Source organism: Oncorhynchus mykiss, chromosome 5, assembly GCF_057628025.1.
Source record: "Oncorhynchus mykiss isolate SJ-2025 chromosome 5, ASM5762802v1, whole genome shotgun sequence".
NCBI lineage: Eukaryota > Metazoa > Chordata > Actinopteri > Salmoniformes > Salmonidae > Oncorhynchus > Oncorhynchus mykiss.
Genome location: NC_143026.1, coordinates 12,665,618 through 12,686,764, shown reverse-complemented (window position 1 = coordinate 12,686,764; position 21,147 = coordinate 12,665,618). Strand labels below are relative to the sequence as shown.

General features: G+C 40.3%; 2 protein-coding genes across 6 annotated transcripts; both read left to right on the top strand.

Annotated features, from left to right (window-relative positions):
• Positions 1–1,260: 1,260 nt before the first annotated feature.
• On the top strand, positions 1,261–8,117 carry LOC118964561 (uncharacterized). Of its 2 annotated transcripts, none has more exons than XM_036976798.2 (4): positions 1,261–1,911; positions 4,731–4,989; positions 5,159–5,254; positions 5,838–8,117. In XM_036976798.2, the coding sequence occupies exons 2-4, from the start codon at positions 4,740–4,742 to the stop codon at positions 7,610–7,612; spliced, it is 2,121 nt and encodes a 706-aa protein (XP_036832693.1). In that variant the 5' UTR covers positions 1,261–1,911; positions 4,731–4,739; the 3' UTR covers positions 7,613–8,117. The 2 variants fall into 2 exon arrangements, with proteins under 2 accessions (XP_036832693.1, XP_036832692.2); XM_036976797.2 differs by lacking the exon at positions 1,261–1,911 and adding an exon at positions 2,655–3,531.
• Positions 8,118–8,644: 527 nt separating this feature from the next.
• Positions 8,645–20,686, top strand: LOC110523208 (uncharacterized). 4 transcript variants are annotated; one of them, XM_021601695.3, is made up of 4 exons: positions 8,645–11,983; positions 16,216–16,474; positions 16,685–16,780; positions 18,303–20,686. In XM_021601695.3, the coding sequence occupies exons 1-4, from the start codon at positions 11,840–11,842 to the stop codon at positions 20,063–20,065; spliced, it is 2,262 nt and encodes a 753-aa protein (XP_021457370.3). In that variant the 5' UTR covers positions 8,645–11,839; the 3' UTR covers positions 20,066–20,686. The 4 variants fall into 4 exon arrangements, with proteins under 4 accessions (XP_021457370.3, XP_021457371.3, XP_090089861.1 ...); XM_021601696.3 differs by lacking the exon at positions 16,685–16,780; XM_090233735.1 differs by lacking the exon at positions 16,216–16,474 and having other exon boundaries at positions 11,763–11,983.
• The last annotated feature ends 461 nt before the right edge of the window (positions 20,687–21,147 follow it).

The following is a 21,147-nucleotide window of genomic DNA, read 5'->3' as shown; positions in this document are numbered from 1 at the left end:
TTGGGAACAGAAAACGGTATTGAGATCAAATGTTTAATTGAAAATTTGCCAAAGGCTGGCTAAAATCCATCTCCCACTGCCTACCAGTGGGCTTCCTCACATATTTGGTAGTGAGTGGTAACGCTAACCGAATGCTTCACATTAATACATCCAGTGAAATATCTGTCTCATTGTTCTATCTGTGGTATAGTATTCGAACACAACTTATGGCTCTGGCACTGACCATTCCCAGAATGCATCGTTATTCTTGCCAGAAGCACAGATAGAACAATGAGACACACACACACCCATAAATTGAGGTGGAAACTGAGCTGCACTTCCTAACTGCCAAATGTATGACCATATTAGAGAGACATATTTCCCTCAGACTACAAACTCACAAAGAATTCGAAAACAAATACAATTTTGAAAGACTCCCATGCCTATTGGGTGAAATGCCAGTGTGCAATCACATCAGCAATATTTGTGACCTGTTGCTACAAGAAAAGGGCAACCAGTGAAGAACAAACACCATTGTAAATACTACCCATATTTATTTATTTTCCCTTTTGTACTTTTAACTATTTGCACATCGCTACAACACTGTATATTGACATGACATTTGAAATGTCTTTATTCTTTTAGAACTTGTGTGTGTAATATTTACTGTAAATGTTTTGTTTATCTATTTCACTTGCTTTGGCAAAGTAAACATATGTTTCCCTGCCAATAAAGCTCTTAGAATTGCATCTGCTTGGTGTTTCCACTCACTACCAAATATGGTAGTGAGAGGAAGCCCAGTGAACAGCAGTGGAAGAAGATGGATTCTGCATGTTCTCAACGATGAAACATTTGATCTCAAGTCTTCTGTTCCCAAAACTGAAATATGCCATGAACAGAGTGGACCAAGTCTTGAAGACTTTACCCTTTGCCAAAGTTGTAAAAAAATTGCGTTGTTTCGAAAGAGTGCAAAGACTAATTACGTTATTGCACAAGCGCACTTCAGAGTAGGCGTTCTGTAATGGAAATATACAGATGATGCTAGAACAGGCCAATAGGATCTCACTAGCTCGTGCTTGGCTCTGCCCACTATGACTAATTTGTTCCCATTGGAAACGACAGGCTGTGGTCTATCTTGAATTAGTTATAAAAAAATCTTTGCAATAAGTATTTTAAGAAATTAAGAGATGGTGAACCTAAACTCGATTCGTATTAACGCCCATTTGCCCGAATTCAAAACAACTGGGATATTTTAAAAATACGAGGTCAAATCATGACGTCAGTGATCTTCAGATCGGAGCCTTAAAAGAGGCCCGAGTTCCCTGGTTAGAATTCCAAGTTGGATGACCTTTCAAATCGATTTTTCCCAGTTGTTTTGAATGCTCGGAAGTGTGAGATTTCAGACTTCTCAATTGTTTTGAATCTAATCTCATTTTTCTATCTGTGACTATACCCTGGTTTTTTACAAGGGTTTTCGTGATGAATAATTTAGCAACCGCTTGACACACCATGACAACGTGAGCATGATTGGTTGATAGTATGCTGGGCAGGCGTTATACATTCCTCCATTTATTAACCACTGAGATTACTATCCTCATTTCTTGGGGAGAGGCATGAAGCAAGACGATGGATGGTGGTTGGAAGAGCGCGCTTGTTTGAAATGGAAAAGTGTTGCGGTAGCTTTTGATAAAGAAGAACATCAAGATGAAGCAGCTGCTTTATAAGTGGGATACACTGTTAAATGCTACATCCAGAGGGGTTTGTGCTGATTGTACCGAGATTGTGACAGCCGGTTAAATGGCATCCCTTGAGAAGGCAAGAACAAGACGTGTCAGGAGAAGTGCAGTATTATCATAAGGAGACGTATACTTGGAATACGAAGGAGGAATGGAGGGAAAAAGCGAGGCAGAGGAGGTCTGAGGGAGAAAGAGGGTGAGCTTGAGTCGGTTAAAAATGGTGGAAAAAAGGGAGATGGTTTGTTAAAGAAGGATGGTAGAAAGTAGCAGAGTGAGCTGAAGACAGGAGGGGAAATGGAAGTGAATGAGGTCGAAGTATTGGCGGTGGTAGGTGTGAAGTTCTCTGAGCCCGAGGCTTGCACTGAGGGTCAGGATAAAAATGTCTGACAGTAGGAGTGACGTTTTTGGAAAAAGTGGACCCTTGCCTTTTGGCTGATCCATTTGTGGTTGCAGGGTGGCTAAAAACAGAGTTGGGTGCTGTGGAATCGGTGAGGGTAACCAGAAGTGGTCGTAATAATTGTTTGTGTTTCTGTTGGTCAGAGGGAGATGGCGCTGCACGTTAAACGAATGGGAGGGAGCAAGAAATGTGAATTATTTTGCTCTCAAGAAAAAGGGTACCATTGAAAGGATTGATTACTGCTGTGGCAGTAAATGTAAAAGTTGACCAACTGAAAAGGAAGATTCCTGGTATTTGTGATGCTCGTCGTTTGGTGCTACACACAGGGTGGCGTGACTGGTGAAACAGAAGAGTCTGTTCTTTTGAGTTTTTATGTTGAGGCTTTGCCCGACAGTGATGTTAGGATATATACGTTATCCTGTACAAGCTTTTGTGCTGAATACATTACGTTGTTACAGGTGTCAAGCTTATGGGCATGTGGCAGCAGTGTGTAAGAGAGAGGTTCCTAGGTGTGCAGAAAGGCATGAGACAAAGGAATGTGTAGCATTGGGGAAAGTAGTGGTATGTGTTAATTGTAGGGGTGCCCATGGGACTGGGGATCAGAAAAGTCCCATGCGAGAGAGGCCGGTTGAGGTTTCCAGGGTTAGAGTAGTGCAGAAGTTGTCATATGCTGAGACAGTGAAGAAAGTAGAGTAAGATGGGTCAAGGGGGAGGGATCCTGAGAGGAGTGGTGTGAGTAGTAGATCTGTACCAGTACAGAGGGATAGGCCAATAAGTGATATATTTCGGTAAGATTGGATTTTTTGCATTTATAGCAATGGTTATCAACTGTACTGCAGGGATAGAATGTAAGTCTCCGAAAATGTAGGTTTTGGTGGCAGATGCAGAGAAGTATTTGGGTGTGCAAGACTTGACATCAGACGAATTACAGGGTGTGTTAAGCAGTGGTGCCCATCCTTTCAGGTTGTTGGCCTAAGGTAGGACTAAATAGATTTAGAAATAGTGGAGTAGAATGGTGTTATTTTTATATTTTTCTGAGTGTAGTGTTAATGGTAGGGTCTGTATTTATTTATTTAAAAATTCAAGCAAAGTATAAGGGAGTTGTACTCCAGTCTAGTAGATGGCGGTAATGCAACATTTATTGGATACCAACTGCCGTTAAACGTCATCGAAGAATCCTAGTTTCTTCACAAATTTCTGTTATTGCCTGCTTCACAGCGGTATCACACAAAAGATGCTAGCTATTTTATTTTATTTGAACGTTACGTGAATGAGTCTGAGGGCAAAATGTCAACTTACAATATGTTCCAGTCAGAAACAACATCGATTATGGCTTTTGTCGTCGAGACTGTAATGAAAGAAATTAGCCATCTTTCAAACACGCAACACGCTAACGACTGCAGTAAACCGGAGAGAGAGGTGAGCACTGACAAATACTCTTCTGAGCAGCGTGATGGCGGGTGCGTAGTGACTACAGTTAACGTCGAACAAAAGTTTTAGATAATTAGCTTTCTCAATTGTTTAGTTAAGTAACGTCACTACTGCTGTACCTTATGCCGCGTTCTTGTCCTAGTCGGAACTAGGAAACTCGGACATTTCCGACTTGATAACTGGTTGAACGAGGCACGTGTAACTTAAACCAGTTGCAAGTCTAATTTCCGAGTCTCCTATTTCCGACTAGGACGTGAACGCGGCATTAGCTCTCGAAAACTAGGGTGAAGGCAGAATGCCGCCTCGTTTTCAGGCATTAGCTTCGCCCACCACTACATGTGAACAATCCTGACGCGCTGTTATAACGTTTAGAAACGTCAATAATCGCTTGTAAATATGGCTTTCGAAAAATGACATTTATCTTTAATCAGCGACAATTAAAACAAAACAAAAAAATCCTTCAAATAAAAAATGTACATACTGTAACAGTTTTGCATAGATCTATACAGCTGGGCGCCTACATCCAACGAAACTACACTTCCCGAGTTACGCCTATACAGGTGTTCAAACAATGCTAGATAGTTTATTAGCCTTTTGTCTCACGTAAACAAGCGCTGTAACATGGAGATATGGCCATGTGGGAGCATGAACCAAGCCCTATCAATGTGCTTACCAATTTAACCAGACATCAAGAGACTAGTGTTAATGTTCAGATTGAGCTTTGGGGTCTTTTATACTAGCAATATTTCAATCTGTTCGATTTCGCAGTGTGGATAAAGGTAAAATGTGCATGTCCCATCCCAGTTTTAGCATAGATCTAATTGAGGTGTCTTAATGTAACCATGATTGCATTCGACCCCAGTGCAACTCGGTGTAAACAAGCATAACGGTAGGGACAGCATCTTCTGGCAAGTCCTAAGCTATGTTGCTAACTTGCTAGGTAGCTATAGTTTCACATGTAATGATGTGTAATGATCATGCTGTTAATCAGCTTCTCGATATGCCACACCTGTCAGGTGGATGGATTATCTTGGCAAAGGAGAAATGCTCACAGATTTGTGCACAATTTCTGGAATATTTTATTTCTGCTCATGAAACATGGAATCAACACTATACATGTTGTGTTTTGTATTTCTGTTCAGTGTAGTAGCTAGCTAATCAGTTTACTTTTTAACATTTCTCTACAGCTTTGCACCATGATGAATCTGGTGATGGGGGAGGCTATTCGTAAAATCTGCCAACTATTCCTAGTGACCTCCTCACGTTTACAAAATGAAAATGGGAAACTGAAAACCAAGGTGGAGCAGATGGAGGAAGATATGAAGACAATAACTGAGAAGGCTGAACATTATAGAATGTCTCTAGCTAAAGTACAGGCACAAGCGGAACCGAAAGGACCCACCCATGTTCTGCACAATGGAATCATCTTTGCAATTAAACCACTTGGTGAGTGTTATAGACCTACAGTCATTACTGTCTATAGCAAATTAGTTAACTTATTTTTTCCCCTATATCTTTGATAGTTTTGTTTATCAACTTACATCACACACATTGTGTGGAAAGAAAGGGAGAAGAGTTGTAAATATTTCAATGTAATATTGCATGTTACTTTTAGATCTCCCAGTGTTGCCTGGAATGACAGCGGGTTCAGCATTGCCAGGGAATGTCAGTCAAGCGAACCCTGTCACTAACGCAGCATCAGTCCGTGCAGGTAATATCCTCAAGTTGGTGGTCATTTGAATAATTGTTGACAAACCAGGGGTGCATTCAATTTAGTTAAATGTTGTCTATGGTTTAGTTCAATGTTTGTTGGCTGCGTGATGGGTTCTACTTGAACAATATGTTTTCCCTGAATGGTGCATGCGCTTTTCTTAATCAATCTTTTAGTTATGTTTGTTGGGTCAAGTGGGTTTGGCCAGATCAATATGTGGCTGTTTCAAATCGCAAAACTTGTGCTGCAAACAATCACCTTCGGGGCCAACTTAATCACAACATTCTTGGACTGGTCGTTCAGAACATCGCTGTTTCTGTTGAATCAAATGTTGCACCACGTTGTGTCCTGCTGAATGAGCTCCAGCATTCAGCAGGACACTAGGAACCAAAACAGTGAGTGACTACCTGAACTTGTCCAAGAAACACTTGTGTTCGTTTTGTTGCAAAATATTGCCATATATTGGTTGATTTTTATTTGACTAATTAACCAAATTGGTTTTGGACAACTTTGTTTTCTTATGTCCTCTTAACTTGGGCCATAGTTTTACAATGTGTGTCATCATATTCCTTTTTATATTTAGGTCCTGCAAAAGTTTGCAGTAAACCCACAGAGACGTCTTCATTGGAGAATGACTCCTCTCTGGGAGACACAGATGGACTGAATACAGACCCCTCCCCAAGAGACACTGAATCCAACGTTGAGCATATGAGAGCTGCTCTGCCAGGGAGCAACGAGAGAGACGGCCATGAAAGCCAGAAAAACAGCAATACTACTAAAGGGACACGATCCAAAGAAACCAAACGCTTCAAGTGTGATATTTGTGAGAAGACCTTCAGCAAGAAAGAGTTGTTGAGAGTTCACAAGTTAACACATACAAGACCCTTCAAGTGTGATGTGTGTCAGAAGACCTTCACCAGGAAGGGGTTACTGGAAGCTCACAAGCTAAGTCACACAAGACCCTTCAAGTGTGATGTTTGTGACAAGGTCTTCAACCTGAACCGCTTGCTGGTACGTCACAAGCTAATTCACACAGGAGAGAGGCCATTCGCTTGTGGTCAGTGTGGCAAAACATTCAGAATGTCCAAGCAGCTTGAACATCACATGTTGCGTCACAGAGAAAAAACGTTCAGTTGCAAAGTTTGCGACAGTATATTCCCTGCCAAGAAAGATCTGACACAACATCGGCTTGTTCATGCTTTGGAGAGACCGTTCAAGTGCCTGACTTGTGGAAAGGGTTTCACATCAAGGGCCGCGCTTATGGGGCACGAGAGAATCCACACCGGTGAAAAACCACACAGCTGTGCTGAATGTGGGAAGAGTTACAGACTGTCTTATGACCTAAGTATTCATATGCGAAGACATACAGGTGAACGTCCGCACTTATGCTCAGAGTGTGGTAAGAGCTTTATAACTAAATCCAGCCTTGAAAACCACAAGGTAATCCATACAGGTGAGAAGCCATTTAAATGTGAGACCTGTGGAGCTGCTTTTGGCCATAAAGCAAACCTTCAGAGACACCAAGTTCTTCACACAGGGGAGAGACCGTACAAATGTAAAGTGTGTGGGAAAAGCTACCTTCAGTCCACTGACCTAAAAGCTCACATGCACCGTCATGGAGCAACCAAACCATTTATGTGTGACCTATGTGGAAAGACTTTCATTTACAATTACCAAATGAGACAGCACAATATAAAATGGCACACAGCTGAAGGAGAGAACCTTCCTGGGGGAGTTGGAACCTCAACAAAGCCATTCAGTTGTGATGTATGTTTGAACGGCTTCAGCTCCATGCTAACTCTGAAAAAGCATCAAGAAATTCACACAGGACAAAATCAATACTCTTGTTCTGTTTGCGGGAAAACCTTTGCCTATAAAAATACTTTGGACTATCACATGAAACTTCACAGTGGAGAGAAGCCCCATGAATGTAAATACTGTGGAAGAAAATTCATTCTTAAGCAAGCTCTCAAAGGACATGAGCGAACCCATACAGGTGAAAAGCCCTTCAAATGCGGTTATTGTGACAAGACTTTCTCAGTCAACAGCAATCTCAAAAGGCATGAGCGAGTCCACACGGGAGAGAAGCCATTCAAATGTGACGTCTGCGGGAGAGGTTTCAGCCAAGCCAACAACGTCAAAGCCCACATGCAAGTCCACACTGGAGTTAGGCCTTATTATTGCAAGAGATGTGGAAAGGGCTTTTCTGACATAAGACACTACAAAAACCATAGCTGTAATGGTGTGGCAGTGACACGCAATCAGTCTCGTAAACCTTCTGACCGCACTTTCAGAAGTAGGAAAGGAGGTAGAGACAGGAGTGCTTGCCATAATGCTGCTGTGATGTCGACTCAGTGATATATTCTTGATCATTCACAGTGGGGCAACTTCCTGCTTTCAGACATCAGGAACAACATGGATGTATTCAGCAGGGTGAGAAGTTCTCGGGTGAGTTTCTGGAAAGCCTTGTAGGAAATGAGAGGCATATCTGCCGTAATGCTTGGAGATTTTGCTATAAATCTTAGTCAATGTTCATGAGCCCACATTATCATGGAGACGTTGTATATTTCTGACTGTGTTCAATCATTTACAATGTGTTTTTTTTTTTGTTGTGTAAATCCTTAAACACCTAATTCATGTGAAAATATCAGAACTACACATTAATACTTTGTCCATCAGCTACATAGGATCGCTCAATTAGTTGTTCAGGTGATTGTCCTGATTGGGCAAGAATTTTGAAGGAATTCTTGTTTTTAAAGGTCCAATGTTGTTTCTATGTCAATATCATATAATTTCTTGGTAACAATTGAAGTACCTCATTTTGCTTGTTTTCAATTAAAATGGTCAAAAATATATTTTAAAATCACTTTTTAGCTATGAGCAATTTCTAAAGCAAGAATTTTGCTTGGACTGTCAGTGGGCAGGGGAAAACTGTTGTTATTGGCAGAGGTTTGGAACTCTTCCTTATTGGTCTATTAACTCATTTATCACCAGAAACTCCATCCCACCAAAACAGGCTGAAATGCCAGCCGGTCTTTTCAAACAACTCTTACTTTAAAAGGGAATTATCATTCTCACAGTATTATTCCAACTTCATAGTGTGGAAATACTGTACATGACCAAAGGTATGGGCATTAATATGGAGTTGGTCCCCCCCTTTCCTGCTAATCCAGCCTCCCTCCACTCTTCGGGAAGGCTTTCCACTAGATGTTGGAACATTGCTGTGGGGACTAATGCTCTCGTGGCTGAATGGAAGCAAATCAATGCAGCAATGTTCCAACATCTAGCGGAAAGCCTTCATAGAAGAGTGGAGGCTGTTATAGCAGCAAAGGGGGACCGACTCTATATGAATGCCCATGATTTAATGCCCAGCTTTAAGCTGTTCACCTTGGTGTACTATTTTTCCTTTGTAAGAGACTTAAGAATGTCTTTACCTTGTTTGGTTAGTTCCATTTCAAATTACTTTTGGGAGAAGTAGCCTTTTAGCTTGAGGAGAAGTGCATTGGATCTCCTTTTATTTGCGACATTGCATTTATGGTTTTTAAATACTACATTTAGGACTTGATTCTTGAGTTGTATCCGCATTAGTCCCTTCCCATGTATTCTCAGTGTCTTACTTTTTTATGATGGTACAATTTATTGTAACATTTTTATCTGGAACTGATGCTGAAAATTGTTGCTTTAATCAGTTTTATACACCGATGGGTGGTTTCCCGGACAAACTTTTCATTTAAGTACTAGGCTCAATCGATTTAAACTAATCCAGATTTTAAAAATGTATTTCTGAGATGTTGCTTGACTTCAGATTAATTGGTTCTAGACTAGGGCGTCTCAGACTAAGGTAAGTAAGGACTAACCATTTAATCTTTGAAGCCTAATTTATACTAACAAAAATCTAAATGCAACATGCAATAATGTCAAAGATTTTACTGAGTTGCAGTTCTTATAAGGAAATCAGTCAATTGAAATAAATTAATTTGGCCCTAATCAATGGATTTCACATGTCTGGGCAGGGGTGCAGCCATGGGTGGGTCTGGGAGGGCATAGGCCCACCCACTGGGGAGCCAGGCCCAGCCAAACAGAATGAGCTTGCCCCTACAAAAGGGCTTTATTACAGTTCACACAAAGCTTTGTAGACTATTGGGAATACAGTCGGTTCACTTACACCACACAAATCTCCTGTTTCACAATGAAGGTCCAAGATGCCAAAAATCTCAAGGTGATAAGTAGTAGGAGGGATGGGCCTTCTGTAAAGAGTCAGATGAAAGCCCTGGCTTTAACTAGGCAAGTTGGTTAAGAACAAATTGTTATTTCGAACCAGGGTCTGTAGTAACTCTAGAACCTACTTCTGGACAGGTTTAATGTAAGCTTTCACTTAGATCTAGAAACTCTAATAGTCCTTCTGGAAATCTGACTTTAAAAAAATCTAGACTAGGGCAAATCAGACTATTAAACCATGTCTGAGAAAAGCCAATTCAGTTAGTCCGGTTTAAATGCAGTTAGTCTAGGATTAGGCTTAATCTGTGTCTGCGAAATTGCACCGGAGTGTACAAAATATTATGGACACCTTCCTAATATTGAGTTGCGTCACACCCCTTATGCCCTCAAAACAGCTTCAATTCGTCAGGGAATGGACTCTACAAACTGTCAAGCGTATCACAGGGATGCTGGCCCATGTTGACTCCAATGCTTCCTACAGTTGTCAAATTGTCTGGAAGTCCTTTGGCTGTTGGACCATTCTTAATACACACAGGAAACTGTTGAGTGTGACAAACCCAGCAGCGTTGCAGTTTTTGACACAAACCAGTGTGTTTGGCACATACTTCCATACCCCATTCAAAGGCACTTAAATATGTTGTCTTGCCCATTCACCCTCAATGTCTTTCACCTGGTCAAGCTATCTCAAGGTTGCACAACTGGTGTGGGTGGCTTTATTTGGCCCCCGAAGTTTGCTGAGCAAAAAAAACAGTTTTCATTGTTGGATATAAAAGATTAAAAACACCAGGAAATCGGCTCTTTATTTAATTTTTGAAGTCTGTTCCCAAATGTTCCCACACAACAGATGTGATCGTATACAAATGTAAGCAAGTTTAGAAATTATTTTAGTCAAATTTGATCTGTTTGGGCTTCTTACAGTCGATTTGACATTACAAATGATTTGTAATTATGTTCCGGCTGCCCGGCCATCCGATCAAGAACAAAAATCGGTACATGGCTCAGTCTAGTTGATGATTCCTGGTATGTCATGGAAAGAGCAGGTGTCCTTAATGTTTTGTTCACTCATTCTAAATTCACTTTCATTTTTATTCCATTTTGATAGACCGCAGCGGATTTAGAATGTTGAATTTGTTTCATCTCTCACTGATGACCTGACAATCCCATCCTCTGAGTTATGTTTTATCAGCATTTTCAACATCATAATCATTATATAGTTTACTAGTTTGTGTTGCTGTGCTCATCTTATTTTCAACAATTAATTCCACATAGAGGAAATAGAATTTCAGCTTTTCTATTGGCATGGTTTCCAAGAACATTGATGTTGAGTCTTTACTGGTAATCTGACACCTTCATCCTCTACATGAGCATCTGTCTGATTAACAACATCATGACTTGTTTGATGTTCCATAATGATCTTTGTTTCCATTCATTGATTCCACTTTGATAGACACATCTATTTCCTCCATTGGCATGGTTTTCAAGTCCATTGATTCAGAATCTTTTGTTTTAACTTGACCATCATCCTGCATTTTGGCTCCCAAATGGCGCAGCAGTCTAGGGCACTGTATCACAATGCAAGAGGCGGCACTACAGTCCCTGGTTCAAATCCAGGCTGTATCACATCCAGCCGCAATTGAGAGTCCCATAGTGCGTTGCACAATTGGCCCAGCGTCGTCCGGGTTTGGCCAGGGGAGGCTGTCATTGTAAATAAGAATTTGTTCTTAATTTACGTGCCTAGTTATTTCAATAAAAATCTAGGTACAGGTAAACTAGCTGTACCCCATAAATGCCCCAATGATGCAAACTTTAATGGTATGACACATTTGAGTTATTTAGCAGATGCTCTTATACAGAGCAATTTACAGGAGCAATTCGGGTTAAGAGCCTTGCTCAAGGGCACTTCGTGATATTTTTCACCTCATCTTTCTACAATGAGTTTCCAAGTCTGACATTTTCGAGTTGTCTTGAACGTGGCACTATTAGTGGAGGGTCTGAGGATTCTGAAACGCCTCTTTCACTTTGACAACTTCTATAGTTTGAAACGGTACAGAAGCAGACGTGTGGATATGAAAATGCTCTCTTCAAACATGTTAACCAATGTCAAATAGGATTAATTTTTAAAACCATCACCCGTGTTGTTTTATACAGGGGATTATAATTAAAAGCGTCACCAATATACTTTTAAATAATACAGTGAAACTTAGATCTTTGTTCATTGATAAAAAAAAAAATGTTTGCATTTCCAAGTCGGGCGACTTTTATTTTGAATGAGGCGTATGAGCACGTGACCAAATTTTAACTAGCTTCATTGCTGGAAGGTGCTGGGTTTGTACGCCACAAATTCATAATAGTCAATCTGAGCGCAAAATGGCTACAACTTGTTATAATGGGTTTCAGTCAGAAACAACATCGATTATGGCCGTTGTCGTTGACACGGCAATGACAGAAATTAGCCGATTTCTGCACCCCGTGCCAAACTCTTACCCAAACGTTAGCAATCCGGAGAGAGAGGTGAGTAGCTGTAGCCTACAGTGCAAATTGCACTACAGCAAAGACTGGATCTCTGGCAACGGTCGGAGTTGAGCTTCCTACGTAACGTTTAACTTTAGCTAACTAGCTAAATAGCTAAAGTTACACCACACAGAACAATTATTAAAACAAATATTTGGTTACACGTTACGTTGTCTAATAGAGAGGACGAGGTAAAAATAGAGGCCTAATTCGGCGGGAAGTCCCTACGGCATGTAGCGTTTTTTTTCGCCAACCAAGCAAGGAGTTTTTGTATGGAGGTCAATAAGTGTCGAATTTGGGCATAAAAAAAGTTTATTTGATTATAAGTTTTGTAATGGTCATAGGTTGTTACGAGTGTACTGGCATAAGTAGGACACGTGACAAACCAGCAACTCAGTGAGAGAACCATCGGTAGTGGTCTCGAAATGGCTGTACATATTTATAGCATGAGGCCTAGTAGCATAGCATCTCACTCAATTGTTAGGGCAAGAGACAAGTATCTTGTCAGTATATCCATAATCTTTGCTAATTTAATAGTTTAATAGTCCACTATGATAGTATTTGGCGTAACTATGACTACGTTAGTTCTAGAGTGCAATAGCAAAGACAGTACAGTATAAAGATGGACAGAAACTGCTTCTCCTATAGAAATCCCCGATCACGCTTGGAAGCGATGTCAATGTGACGTTGGCTAGCTATGCCGCGTTCAAAACAACTGGGAACTCGGAACTGGTAACTCAATCATTTCTGACTTCAGTGTGTTCAAGGCAATTGGGAAACCGGAAATAGACAAGCTTCGACTGGGAATATCGTTTTGAATGGTCATCCAACTCGGGAACTCTGGCTTCTTTGTTGAGATCCGAACTGAAGATTACCGACTTCATAATTTCAACCTCGTATTTGTATCTGTTCCCAGTTGTCTTGAATGCACCATTAAGCTCATCGGGTCTAATGGTCATCGCACCTAACTGCGCATGTGCAGGCCGTCAACTCAAAGACACTCCTTCAATATAAACGTGTCAGTTTATAACTTTCAGGAGGTCTGATTAATAACATGTTCAGCTACTTAAAGGAACATTTTACTCTACTCTTAAGGTATCAGCAGTCAAAGTATTGGACCTTTGAGAAGCGGTGTCATCGGCGTTGTGCCTTTAGATTTCGAGAAAAGGAACTAAGGAATAATTGTTCACTTGTCTCATTGACCACGTTTACATGCACACCAATGTCCTGTTATTATTCGGGATACTCGAAGTGTTCTGTTTTTAAGTTGACATGTAAACAGCATATCCTGTTTACAATATCACGGTTATGAGAAACCCGGACAAGATGCCTGGTATATTCTGATACTGTGGCATGTTAACATCGTATCCCGTTTGAATATCATGGGGGTTGTGATGTTTTCAAACAATCTGGACTGTATAGCCTACTGGCTACTTTCACGCCTAATTTAGACAACTTTCTGCTTATAATTTCCGCCATTTGCTAGGCCATATTATAATTTCTGCCATTTGCTAGGCCATATTATAATTTCTGCCATTTGCTAGGCCATATTATAATTTCTGCCATTTGCTAGGCCATATTATAATTTCTGCCATTTGCTAGGCCATATTATAATTTCTGCCATTTGCTAGGTCATATTATAATTTCTGCCATTTGCTAGGCCATATTATAATTTCTGCCATTTGCTAGGCCATATTATAATTTCTGCCATTTGCTAGGCCATATTATAATTTTCGCCATTTGGTTGCATGTATCAAACTATAGTTTGATACATGCAGCTTCTCTTTTGTCATAACTTGTTGCCCCAGAATACTAAAGTATTGCTCACCAGAATGTCTTACATTGATTGATACATTGAATGCACTAGTAATTTAGTTAACACTGGTAAAGTTGTCCATTTTGTTTAAGGGACGGGGACGGGAAACGCAATAACGCTAGTGTTCCAGAGACACATTTGTTGTATTATTTTACTGCAAGATATAGATAATTCTGCAATAGTTAATATTACATTACGCTTCATGTCAGAAGTTACAGGCCTGCAGTCAGTGTCCAGATTTCAATTACTATTCCATTTAACGCATATTCACTTAAATGAGGAATGTTCTGTTTATTCAATAGTAATGCCAGAGTTTCTAAACCCAGAAGCGCAACATCTCGAGACTTCCGGGAGCACTTGTGAAACAGCTTAACCTCTCTAGGGTATGTCCCACCTGGCCAACATCCAGTGAGATTGCAGAGCGCCAAATTCAAATACAGAAATACTCATTATGAAAATTCAGAAAAGATACAACTATTTTACATAGGTTTAAAGATGAACTTCTTGTGAATCCAACCACGGTGTCAGATTTCAAAAGTGCTTTACGGCGAAAGCATACCTTACAATTATTTGAGAACATAGCCCAGCAGACAAATCATTACAAACAGTAACCAGTCATGTCTAAGAGTTACACAAGTCAGAAATAGAGAGAAAATTAATCACTTACCTTTGATCTTCATATGGTTGCACTCAGACATTAATTTATTCAATAAATGTTCCTTTTGTTCGATAGTCTCTCTTTATAGCCGAAAACCTCTGTTTTGTTCACGCGTTTTCTTCAGTAATCCACAGGCTCAAACGCAGTCACAACAGGCAGACAAAAAATCCAAATTGTATCCGTAAAGTTCATAGAAACATATCAAACGATGTTTATATTCAATCGTCAGGTTGTTTTTAGCCTAAATAATCAATATTTCAACCGGACAATAACGTCATCAATATAAAAGGTTAACAAGAAAGGCACTCTCGGTCGTCCGCATGAAAAAGCTCTGAGACATGGCAGGGTCCACTCATTCAGACTGCTCTTACTCCCTAATTTTTCAGAATACAAGCCTGAAACAATTTCTGAAGACTTGACATCAAGTGGAAGGCATAGGAACTGCAATTTGAGTCCTAAGTCAATGGATACTGTAATGGCATTGAATAGAAAACTACAACAATAAATTTAAAAAATCCTACTTCCTGAATGGATTTTTCTCAGGTTTTCGCCTGCCAAATCAGTTCTGTTACACTCACAGACGTTATTGTAACAATTTTGGAAACTTTTGTGTTTTCTATCCAAATCCACTAGCTGCCGTAGCGGTAGCCTAGTGGTTAGAGAGCTGGACTAGTAACCGGAAGGTTGCAAGTTCAAACCCCCGAGCTGACAAGGTACAAATCTGTCGTTCTACAGGCAGTTAACCCACTGTTCCTAGGCCGTCATTGAAAATAAGAATTTGTTCTTAACTGACTTGCCTGGTTAAATAAAGGTTTAAAAAAAATATATATATGCATATCCTATCTTCTGGGCCTGAGTGGAAGGCAGTTTAATTTGGGCACGCTTTTCATCCAAAATTCCAAATGCTGCCCCCTACCCTAGAGAAGTTAAGCAGACCAGTTTGGGGTTTGAGAAGTCAGTGAGGGAAGTGAGAAATTCTAACAAATCTACTGAAAACAATAACTCAAATAAGACACAACCTAGATTTGAGTTATTGTTTTCAGTAATTGAACATGACTCCAACCTTGTGAAAGTGACAAGTTTTAATTTGAGTCAAAAACATCTATCTGAGTGCTTTTGATTTGATGGCCTGCACATGCGCAGTATGGCTCGAGACGACCGTTATGCCATCGCCTAGAAGCGTGGTCGGGGATTTATATTGTCTTCATGCTGTACAGTCTTTGGTAATGTCATCTTTTTGTAGGCACGAACACCGCCATGGTTCGTTTGGACAAAGTCTATGGGGAAATGAATGGAGATTTTTGTAGCGTTTTTGGATAAACGGCAAAAGTTAGGTCTGTGGTAAATGCAGGCTTATGAGTTCTTATACGTTTTGTTCAATGAGAGAGTCTTCATCAGGTAACTACTTTTTGTGAATTTTGAAGCATTTATCAGAAAAATCACAAAGGCTTCATAGTTCATGAAGGCCAGGTTAACCAATGACTATAATGTCATAGAACAAAACCTATAAGATCTCCTAAGCCTGTGTTAACCTCAGACCTTTTTTTCTGTGTTCATTCCAAAACCCTATTCTTTCCCCATAGGAATGGCTGAACGAACCAGAGGTAACTCTTTTCCGTTTTTTTATGACTACAGGCTGGCGAACTCTATTGCTATCCCATCTAGCTAGTTAACTTACTGGTTTCACTTCCTCATTTCAGTGTGGCTGGCTGCACAGCTATCTACTTGGGTAACCTTTTTTTAAATTTCTCTACACAGCTTTGCACAATTATGAATCTTGTAACAGGGGAGGCTATTAGGAAAATCTGCCAACTATTCCTAGTGGCCTCCTCAAGTTTACATAATGAAAACGATAAACTGAAGACCAAGGTGGAGCAGATGAATGAAGATATGAAGGCATTGACTGAGAAGGCTGAACATTATAGAGCATCACTGGCTAAAATGCAGGCACAAGCAGAACCAAAAGGACCCACGCATATTCTGCTTAATGGAATGATTTTTGCAATTCCACCAGTTGGTGAGTGTGTTAGACCTAGCTAGCTACCTAGTCATTACTGCCTAGGCTTTAGCTATGTCTAGCATTTTAGCTATTAGGGTTCTTGGCTTGTTTTTTGTATCGATTTAGGCCTACATGACTTACACCACACATCGTTTTGTGGAAAGAAAGGTAAAAGCGAAACAGCGTTTTTAACGTGTTTTAATATAATTATGATTGATATGTTTTTAGGTCTCCCAATATTGTCTGGAATGACAGCGGCTTCAACATTGCCAGGGAATGTCAGTCAAGCAAACCCAGTCACTAACACCATATCAGTCTCTGCAGGTAATCCTTAAGAGGATTTTATTTTGAATAATGGTTACCAGACCAGGGTCTTATTCACTAGGAAGCAAATGGGCCAAAACAAAATTTTTATTCTATTTTTAAATTATATAAATTAATGTATTGGTAGATTTATTTGACTAGCGTCCTGTCCAGCTAGTGTATTTGTACATCAAGATGCCTCATGCTACATAAAAGTTTGCTCTCTAGTAGGGCAGGGCAATATATAAAATTAATTCAAACACGTGTGTTAGTGCAGCGTTCCAAATGCCTGTATCGCAAGAATCTAGGCTGAATTTATTTCCCATTTTTATGAGCATTTGTCTTATTGGTCACGTCTTCTTCGCTCGTCCCTGTACTGTGTGCACTGTGCACACTCCCCCTGCCACCAAGCCCCTCCCCCTGACACAACAACAAAGAGTAAAGATCACTTCTTCCTCTCTGACAACAAGTAGGTTCAACTCTATTTGCAATTGAGGTTTGGCCAACAGGACTGGTCATATGGACACTGAAACACAATTTTACTGTAATAAATAGAGGAGAAGTTAAGGTCTAACGATACCATTTGTATGTCTCAACTCAAATTGTGTGAATAACCTGTTAAAACGTGAGTATCAATGAACATTGATTCTGGAAAACTAATGCTTAGCTTCTGTTGCTTTCGGTACTACGTACTGATAGCAGCATTTTAACCACAGACAGTAATACTAAATGTCTAGTCTGTTTTATAAATGTGTAATGAGCATTAACTATATAAGGAATAGGCAACTCGTTCTCATTCTGAGAAATAAATTAGGCCACTTGATTTCAACATCTGAACAAAGAGGACAGGCTAGCATCCTTTTAAACAGTTGGAGATGGACAGAAGGGTGTGTTCATATCTAGTCAACTGTTCTGCCTTGTTAACTAGCAAGCTAGCAAATAGACCCAAGTTGGCTTGACTTTAAATATAAAGATTAGCTGGCTATTTGCTAGCACCTGAGCTTGAGAGATTGTTTGAGACCTGTGTTAATTTTCTATAACGCCTACTACAAGAAGTTGGTCATTAGTGAATTTGGATTATGCATGGTTCTGGTTAAATGTTTAACCAAAAGGGCATTTTCATAGACTTAAAAGCCAGATCACTGATTATTGCAAAAATCAAGTTAAACTATTTTGATAAAATAATTAACATATCAATGGGTCTTGTGGAAGGCTTTTTAATAGCCTCGGTATAATTTCAGAAGTCCTGAATTCATTAGATTGCTGACTGTTTGAAATGCAGTGTATTTGACTTTTAATTGTACAACAAAGTTCATTTAGAGAACATATGAAGTGTGTATCGCCCATGAGTTAGAAAAAAATAGATTATTTTTAGGCCATATCGCCCAGCCCTACTCTATAGGCTCCGGACCTATGGGCCGTTCTGGCTCAGACGAGGCTACTTACTTTCAATTAATGAAATTAGTATAATCTTCACATTTGTAAAACATGTTTAATTTATAGTTTTCTAATGTGTATATACTCATATTTCTTTCATCTTTAGGTCCTGCAAAGGTTTGCAGCAAACCCACAGAGATGTCTTCATTGGAGAATGACTCCTCTCTGGGAGACACAGATGGACTGAATACAGACCCCTCCCCAAGAGACACTGACTCCAACGTTGAGCATATGAGAGCTGCTCTGCCAGGGAGCAACGAGAGAGACGGCCATGAAAGCCAGAAAAACAGCAATACTACTAAAAGAATGCGATCCAAAGAAACCAAATGCTTCAAGTGTGATGTTTGTGAGAAGACCTTCAGCCGGAAGAACCTACTGGTACAACACAAGCTAACTCACACAAGACCCTTCAAGTGTGATGTTTGTGAAAAGACTTTCAGCAGGAAGGGGTCACTGGAAGCTCACAAGCTAATTCACACACTGGTACATCAGATGCTAATTCACACAGAAGAGAGGCCATTCACTTGTGGTCAGTGTGGCAAAACATTCAGAATGTCCAAGCAGCTTGAACATCACATGTTGCGTCACAGAGAAAAAACGTTCAGTTGCAAAGTTTGTGGAAATGTTTTGTCTACCAAGAAAGATCTGAAACGACATCAGCTTGTTCATGCAGTGGAGAGACCGTTCAAGTGCCTGACTTGTGGAAAGGGTTTCACATCAAGGAAACTGCTTATTGAGCACGAGAGAATCCACACCGGTGAAAAACCATACACCTGTGCTGTATGTGGAAAGAGTTACAGACAGCATGGTGGCCTTAGTATTCATATGCGACGACATACAGGTGTACGTCCGCATTCATGTTCAGAGTGTGGTAAGGGTTTTATGACAAGCAGCAGCCTCAAAAACCACATGGTTGTTCATACAGGGGAGAAGGCATTTACATGTGAGACATGTGGAGCTGCTTTCGGCCATAAGGGAAACCTTGTGAGACACCAAGTTCTTCACACAGGGGAGAGACCGTACAAATGTGAAGTGTGTGGGAAAAGCTACCTTCAGTCCACTGACCTAAAAGCTCACATGCACCGTCATGGAGCAACCAAACCATTTATGTGTGACCTATGTGGGAAGACTTTTATGTACAATTTTCAAATGAGACGACACCATCTAAAATGGCACACAGCTGAAGGAGAGAAGCAGAGGGAACGACAGAGAAGAGAAAGAACGAGAGAGAGAACCGCCAGGAGACCGGGAACCTCAACAAAGCCATTTAGTTGTGACATATGTTTAAACGGCTTCAGCTCCATGCTAACTCTGAAAAACCATCAACGAATTCACACGGGACAAAAGCAATACTCTTGTTCCATTTGCGGAAAGACCTTTGCCTATAAACATACTTTTGACTATCACATGAGACTTCACAGTGGGGTGAAGCCCTACGCTTGTAAATACTGTGAAAAGACATTTGTTCTTAGGCAAGCTCTAGAAGGACATGAGCGAACCCATACAGGTGAAAAGCCCTTCAAATGCAGTTATTGTGACAAGACTTTCTCAGTCAACACCAATCTGAAAAGGCATGAGCGAGTCCACACGGGAGAGAAGCCATTCAAATGTGACGTCTGCGGGAGAGGTTTCAGCCAAGCCAACAACGTCAAAGCCCACATGCAAGTCCACACTGGAGTTAGGCCTTATTATTGCAAGAGATGTGGAAAGGGCTTTTCTGACATAAGACACTACAAAAACCATAGCTGTAATGGTGTGGCAGCAACACGTGATCGGTCTCGTAAGTCTTCAGACCGCTCTTTCAGAAATAAGAAAGGAGGTGAAGACAGCAGTGCTTGCCATAATGCTGCTGTGATGTCGACTCAGTGATATAATCTCTATCATTCACAGTGGGGCAACTTCCTGCTTTCAGACATCAGGAACAACATGTATGTATTCAGTAGGGTGAGAAGTTATCGGGTGAGTTTCTGGAAAGCCTTGTAGAAAATTAGAAAACGTTCTTTAGGAAATGAGATGAGTGCCTGCTGTAATGCTTGGAGATCTTGCAAGTCTTAGGGTCATTGTTCATTAGCCCACATTCTCATGGACGTGTATATTTCTGACTGCTGAATCATTTACAGTGTTTTATTTCTTTCTGTTGTGTAAATCATTTAACACCTAATTCATGTGTAAATATCAGAACTTCTCATTTACATTATTGTCCGTCAGCTACATAGGATCGCTAGATTAGTTATTCAGAAGATTGTCCTGATTGGACAAGAATGAAGGATTTCTTTTTTATACAGTATATACGTACACTAAGTGTATAAAACATTAAGAACACCTGCTCTATCCATATACATAGACTGGGTGAATGGGCATGTCAAACATTTTTAAGTGCCTTTTAAACGGGTATGGTGGGGGTGGGCAACGCAATATTAGGAAGGTATTACTAATGTTTGGTATACTCACTGTATATATGTTGCCATTAAAATGAACCTGAATACCCTTTTTCCTGGTTTCTAAACTTTGGTCGTCTCCCTGGATTTTGGTTATTTTTCATTTTAAATTGGGCGGGCAAGTAATTGACAACTTTTCCCAGTATTCCCAAGTTTTATTTTTAAAATGTATTTTACCTTTCTGCTCGACAAAAACCTTGCGTCAGTTCTACTTTTATAATTATTACATTTACAATTAATACTTTCAGAATTATTTAGGGTGCGTAATAGATTTGTTCTGTAGAAGCAGCACTTTATTGGCTTAGGGCAGTGTGGAAGAAATAATCGTGAATTGTTCAAAGACCCATAAACAAAAACTGTTGCAAAAGGGCTTACATGCTGACCAGACCGGACACGTCTCGTGCGCGAGCGTCGCAAAATAAATGTAGAAATCCATGTTATTCAATTATTGCACCCACACTGCTCGCTCTCGCACGCCAACGAGCGTCTGCAACGCCAAGGGCTAAAATAGAA

Coding starts and splice junctions, on each gene's coding strand:
- LOC118964561 (XM_036976797.2), top strand. CDS start 3,400: ATGTCAACTTACAATATGTTCCAGTCAGAAACAACATCGATTATGGCT. Junction 4,990..5,158: donor CTTTGCAATTAAACCACTTG/GTGAGTGTTATA, acceptor TGTTACTTTTAG/ATCTCCCAGTGTTGCCTGGA. Junction 5,255..5,837: donor CGCAGCATCAGTCCGTGCAG/GTAATATCCTCA, acceptor TTTTATATTTAG/GTCCTGCAAAAGTTTGCAGT.
- LOC110523208 (XM_021601695.3), top strand. CDS start 11,840: ATGGCTACAACTTGTTATAATGGGTTTCAGTCAGAAACAACATCGATT. Junction 16,475..16,684: donor TTTTGCAATTCCACCAGTTG/GTGAGTGTGTTA, acceptor ATATGTTTTTAG/GTCTCCCAATATTGTCTGGA. Junction 16,781..18,302: donor CACCATATCAGTCTCTGCAG/GTAATCCTTAAG, acceptor TTTCATCTTTAG/GTCCTGCAAAGGTTTGCAGC.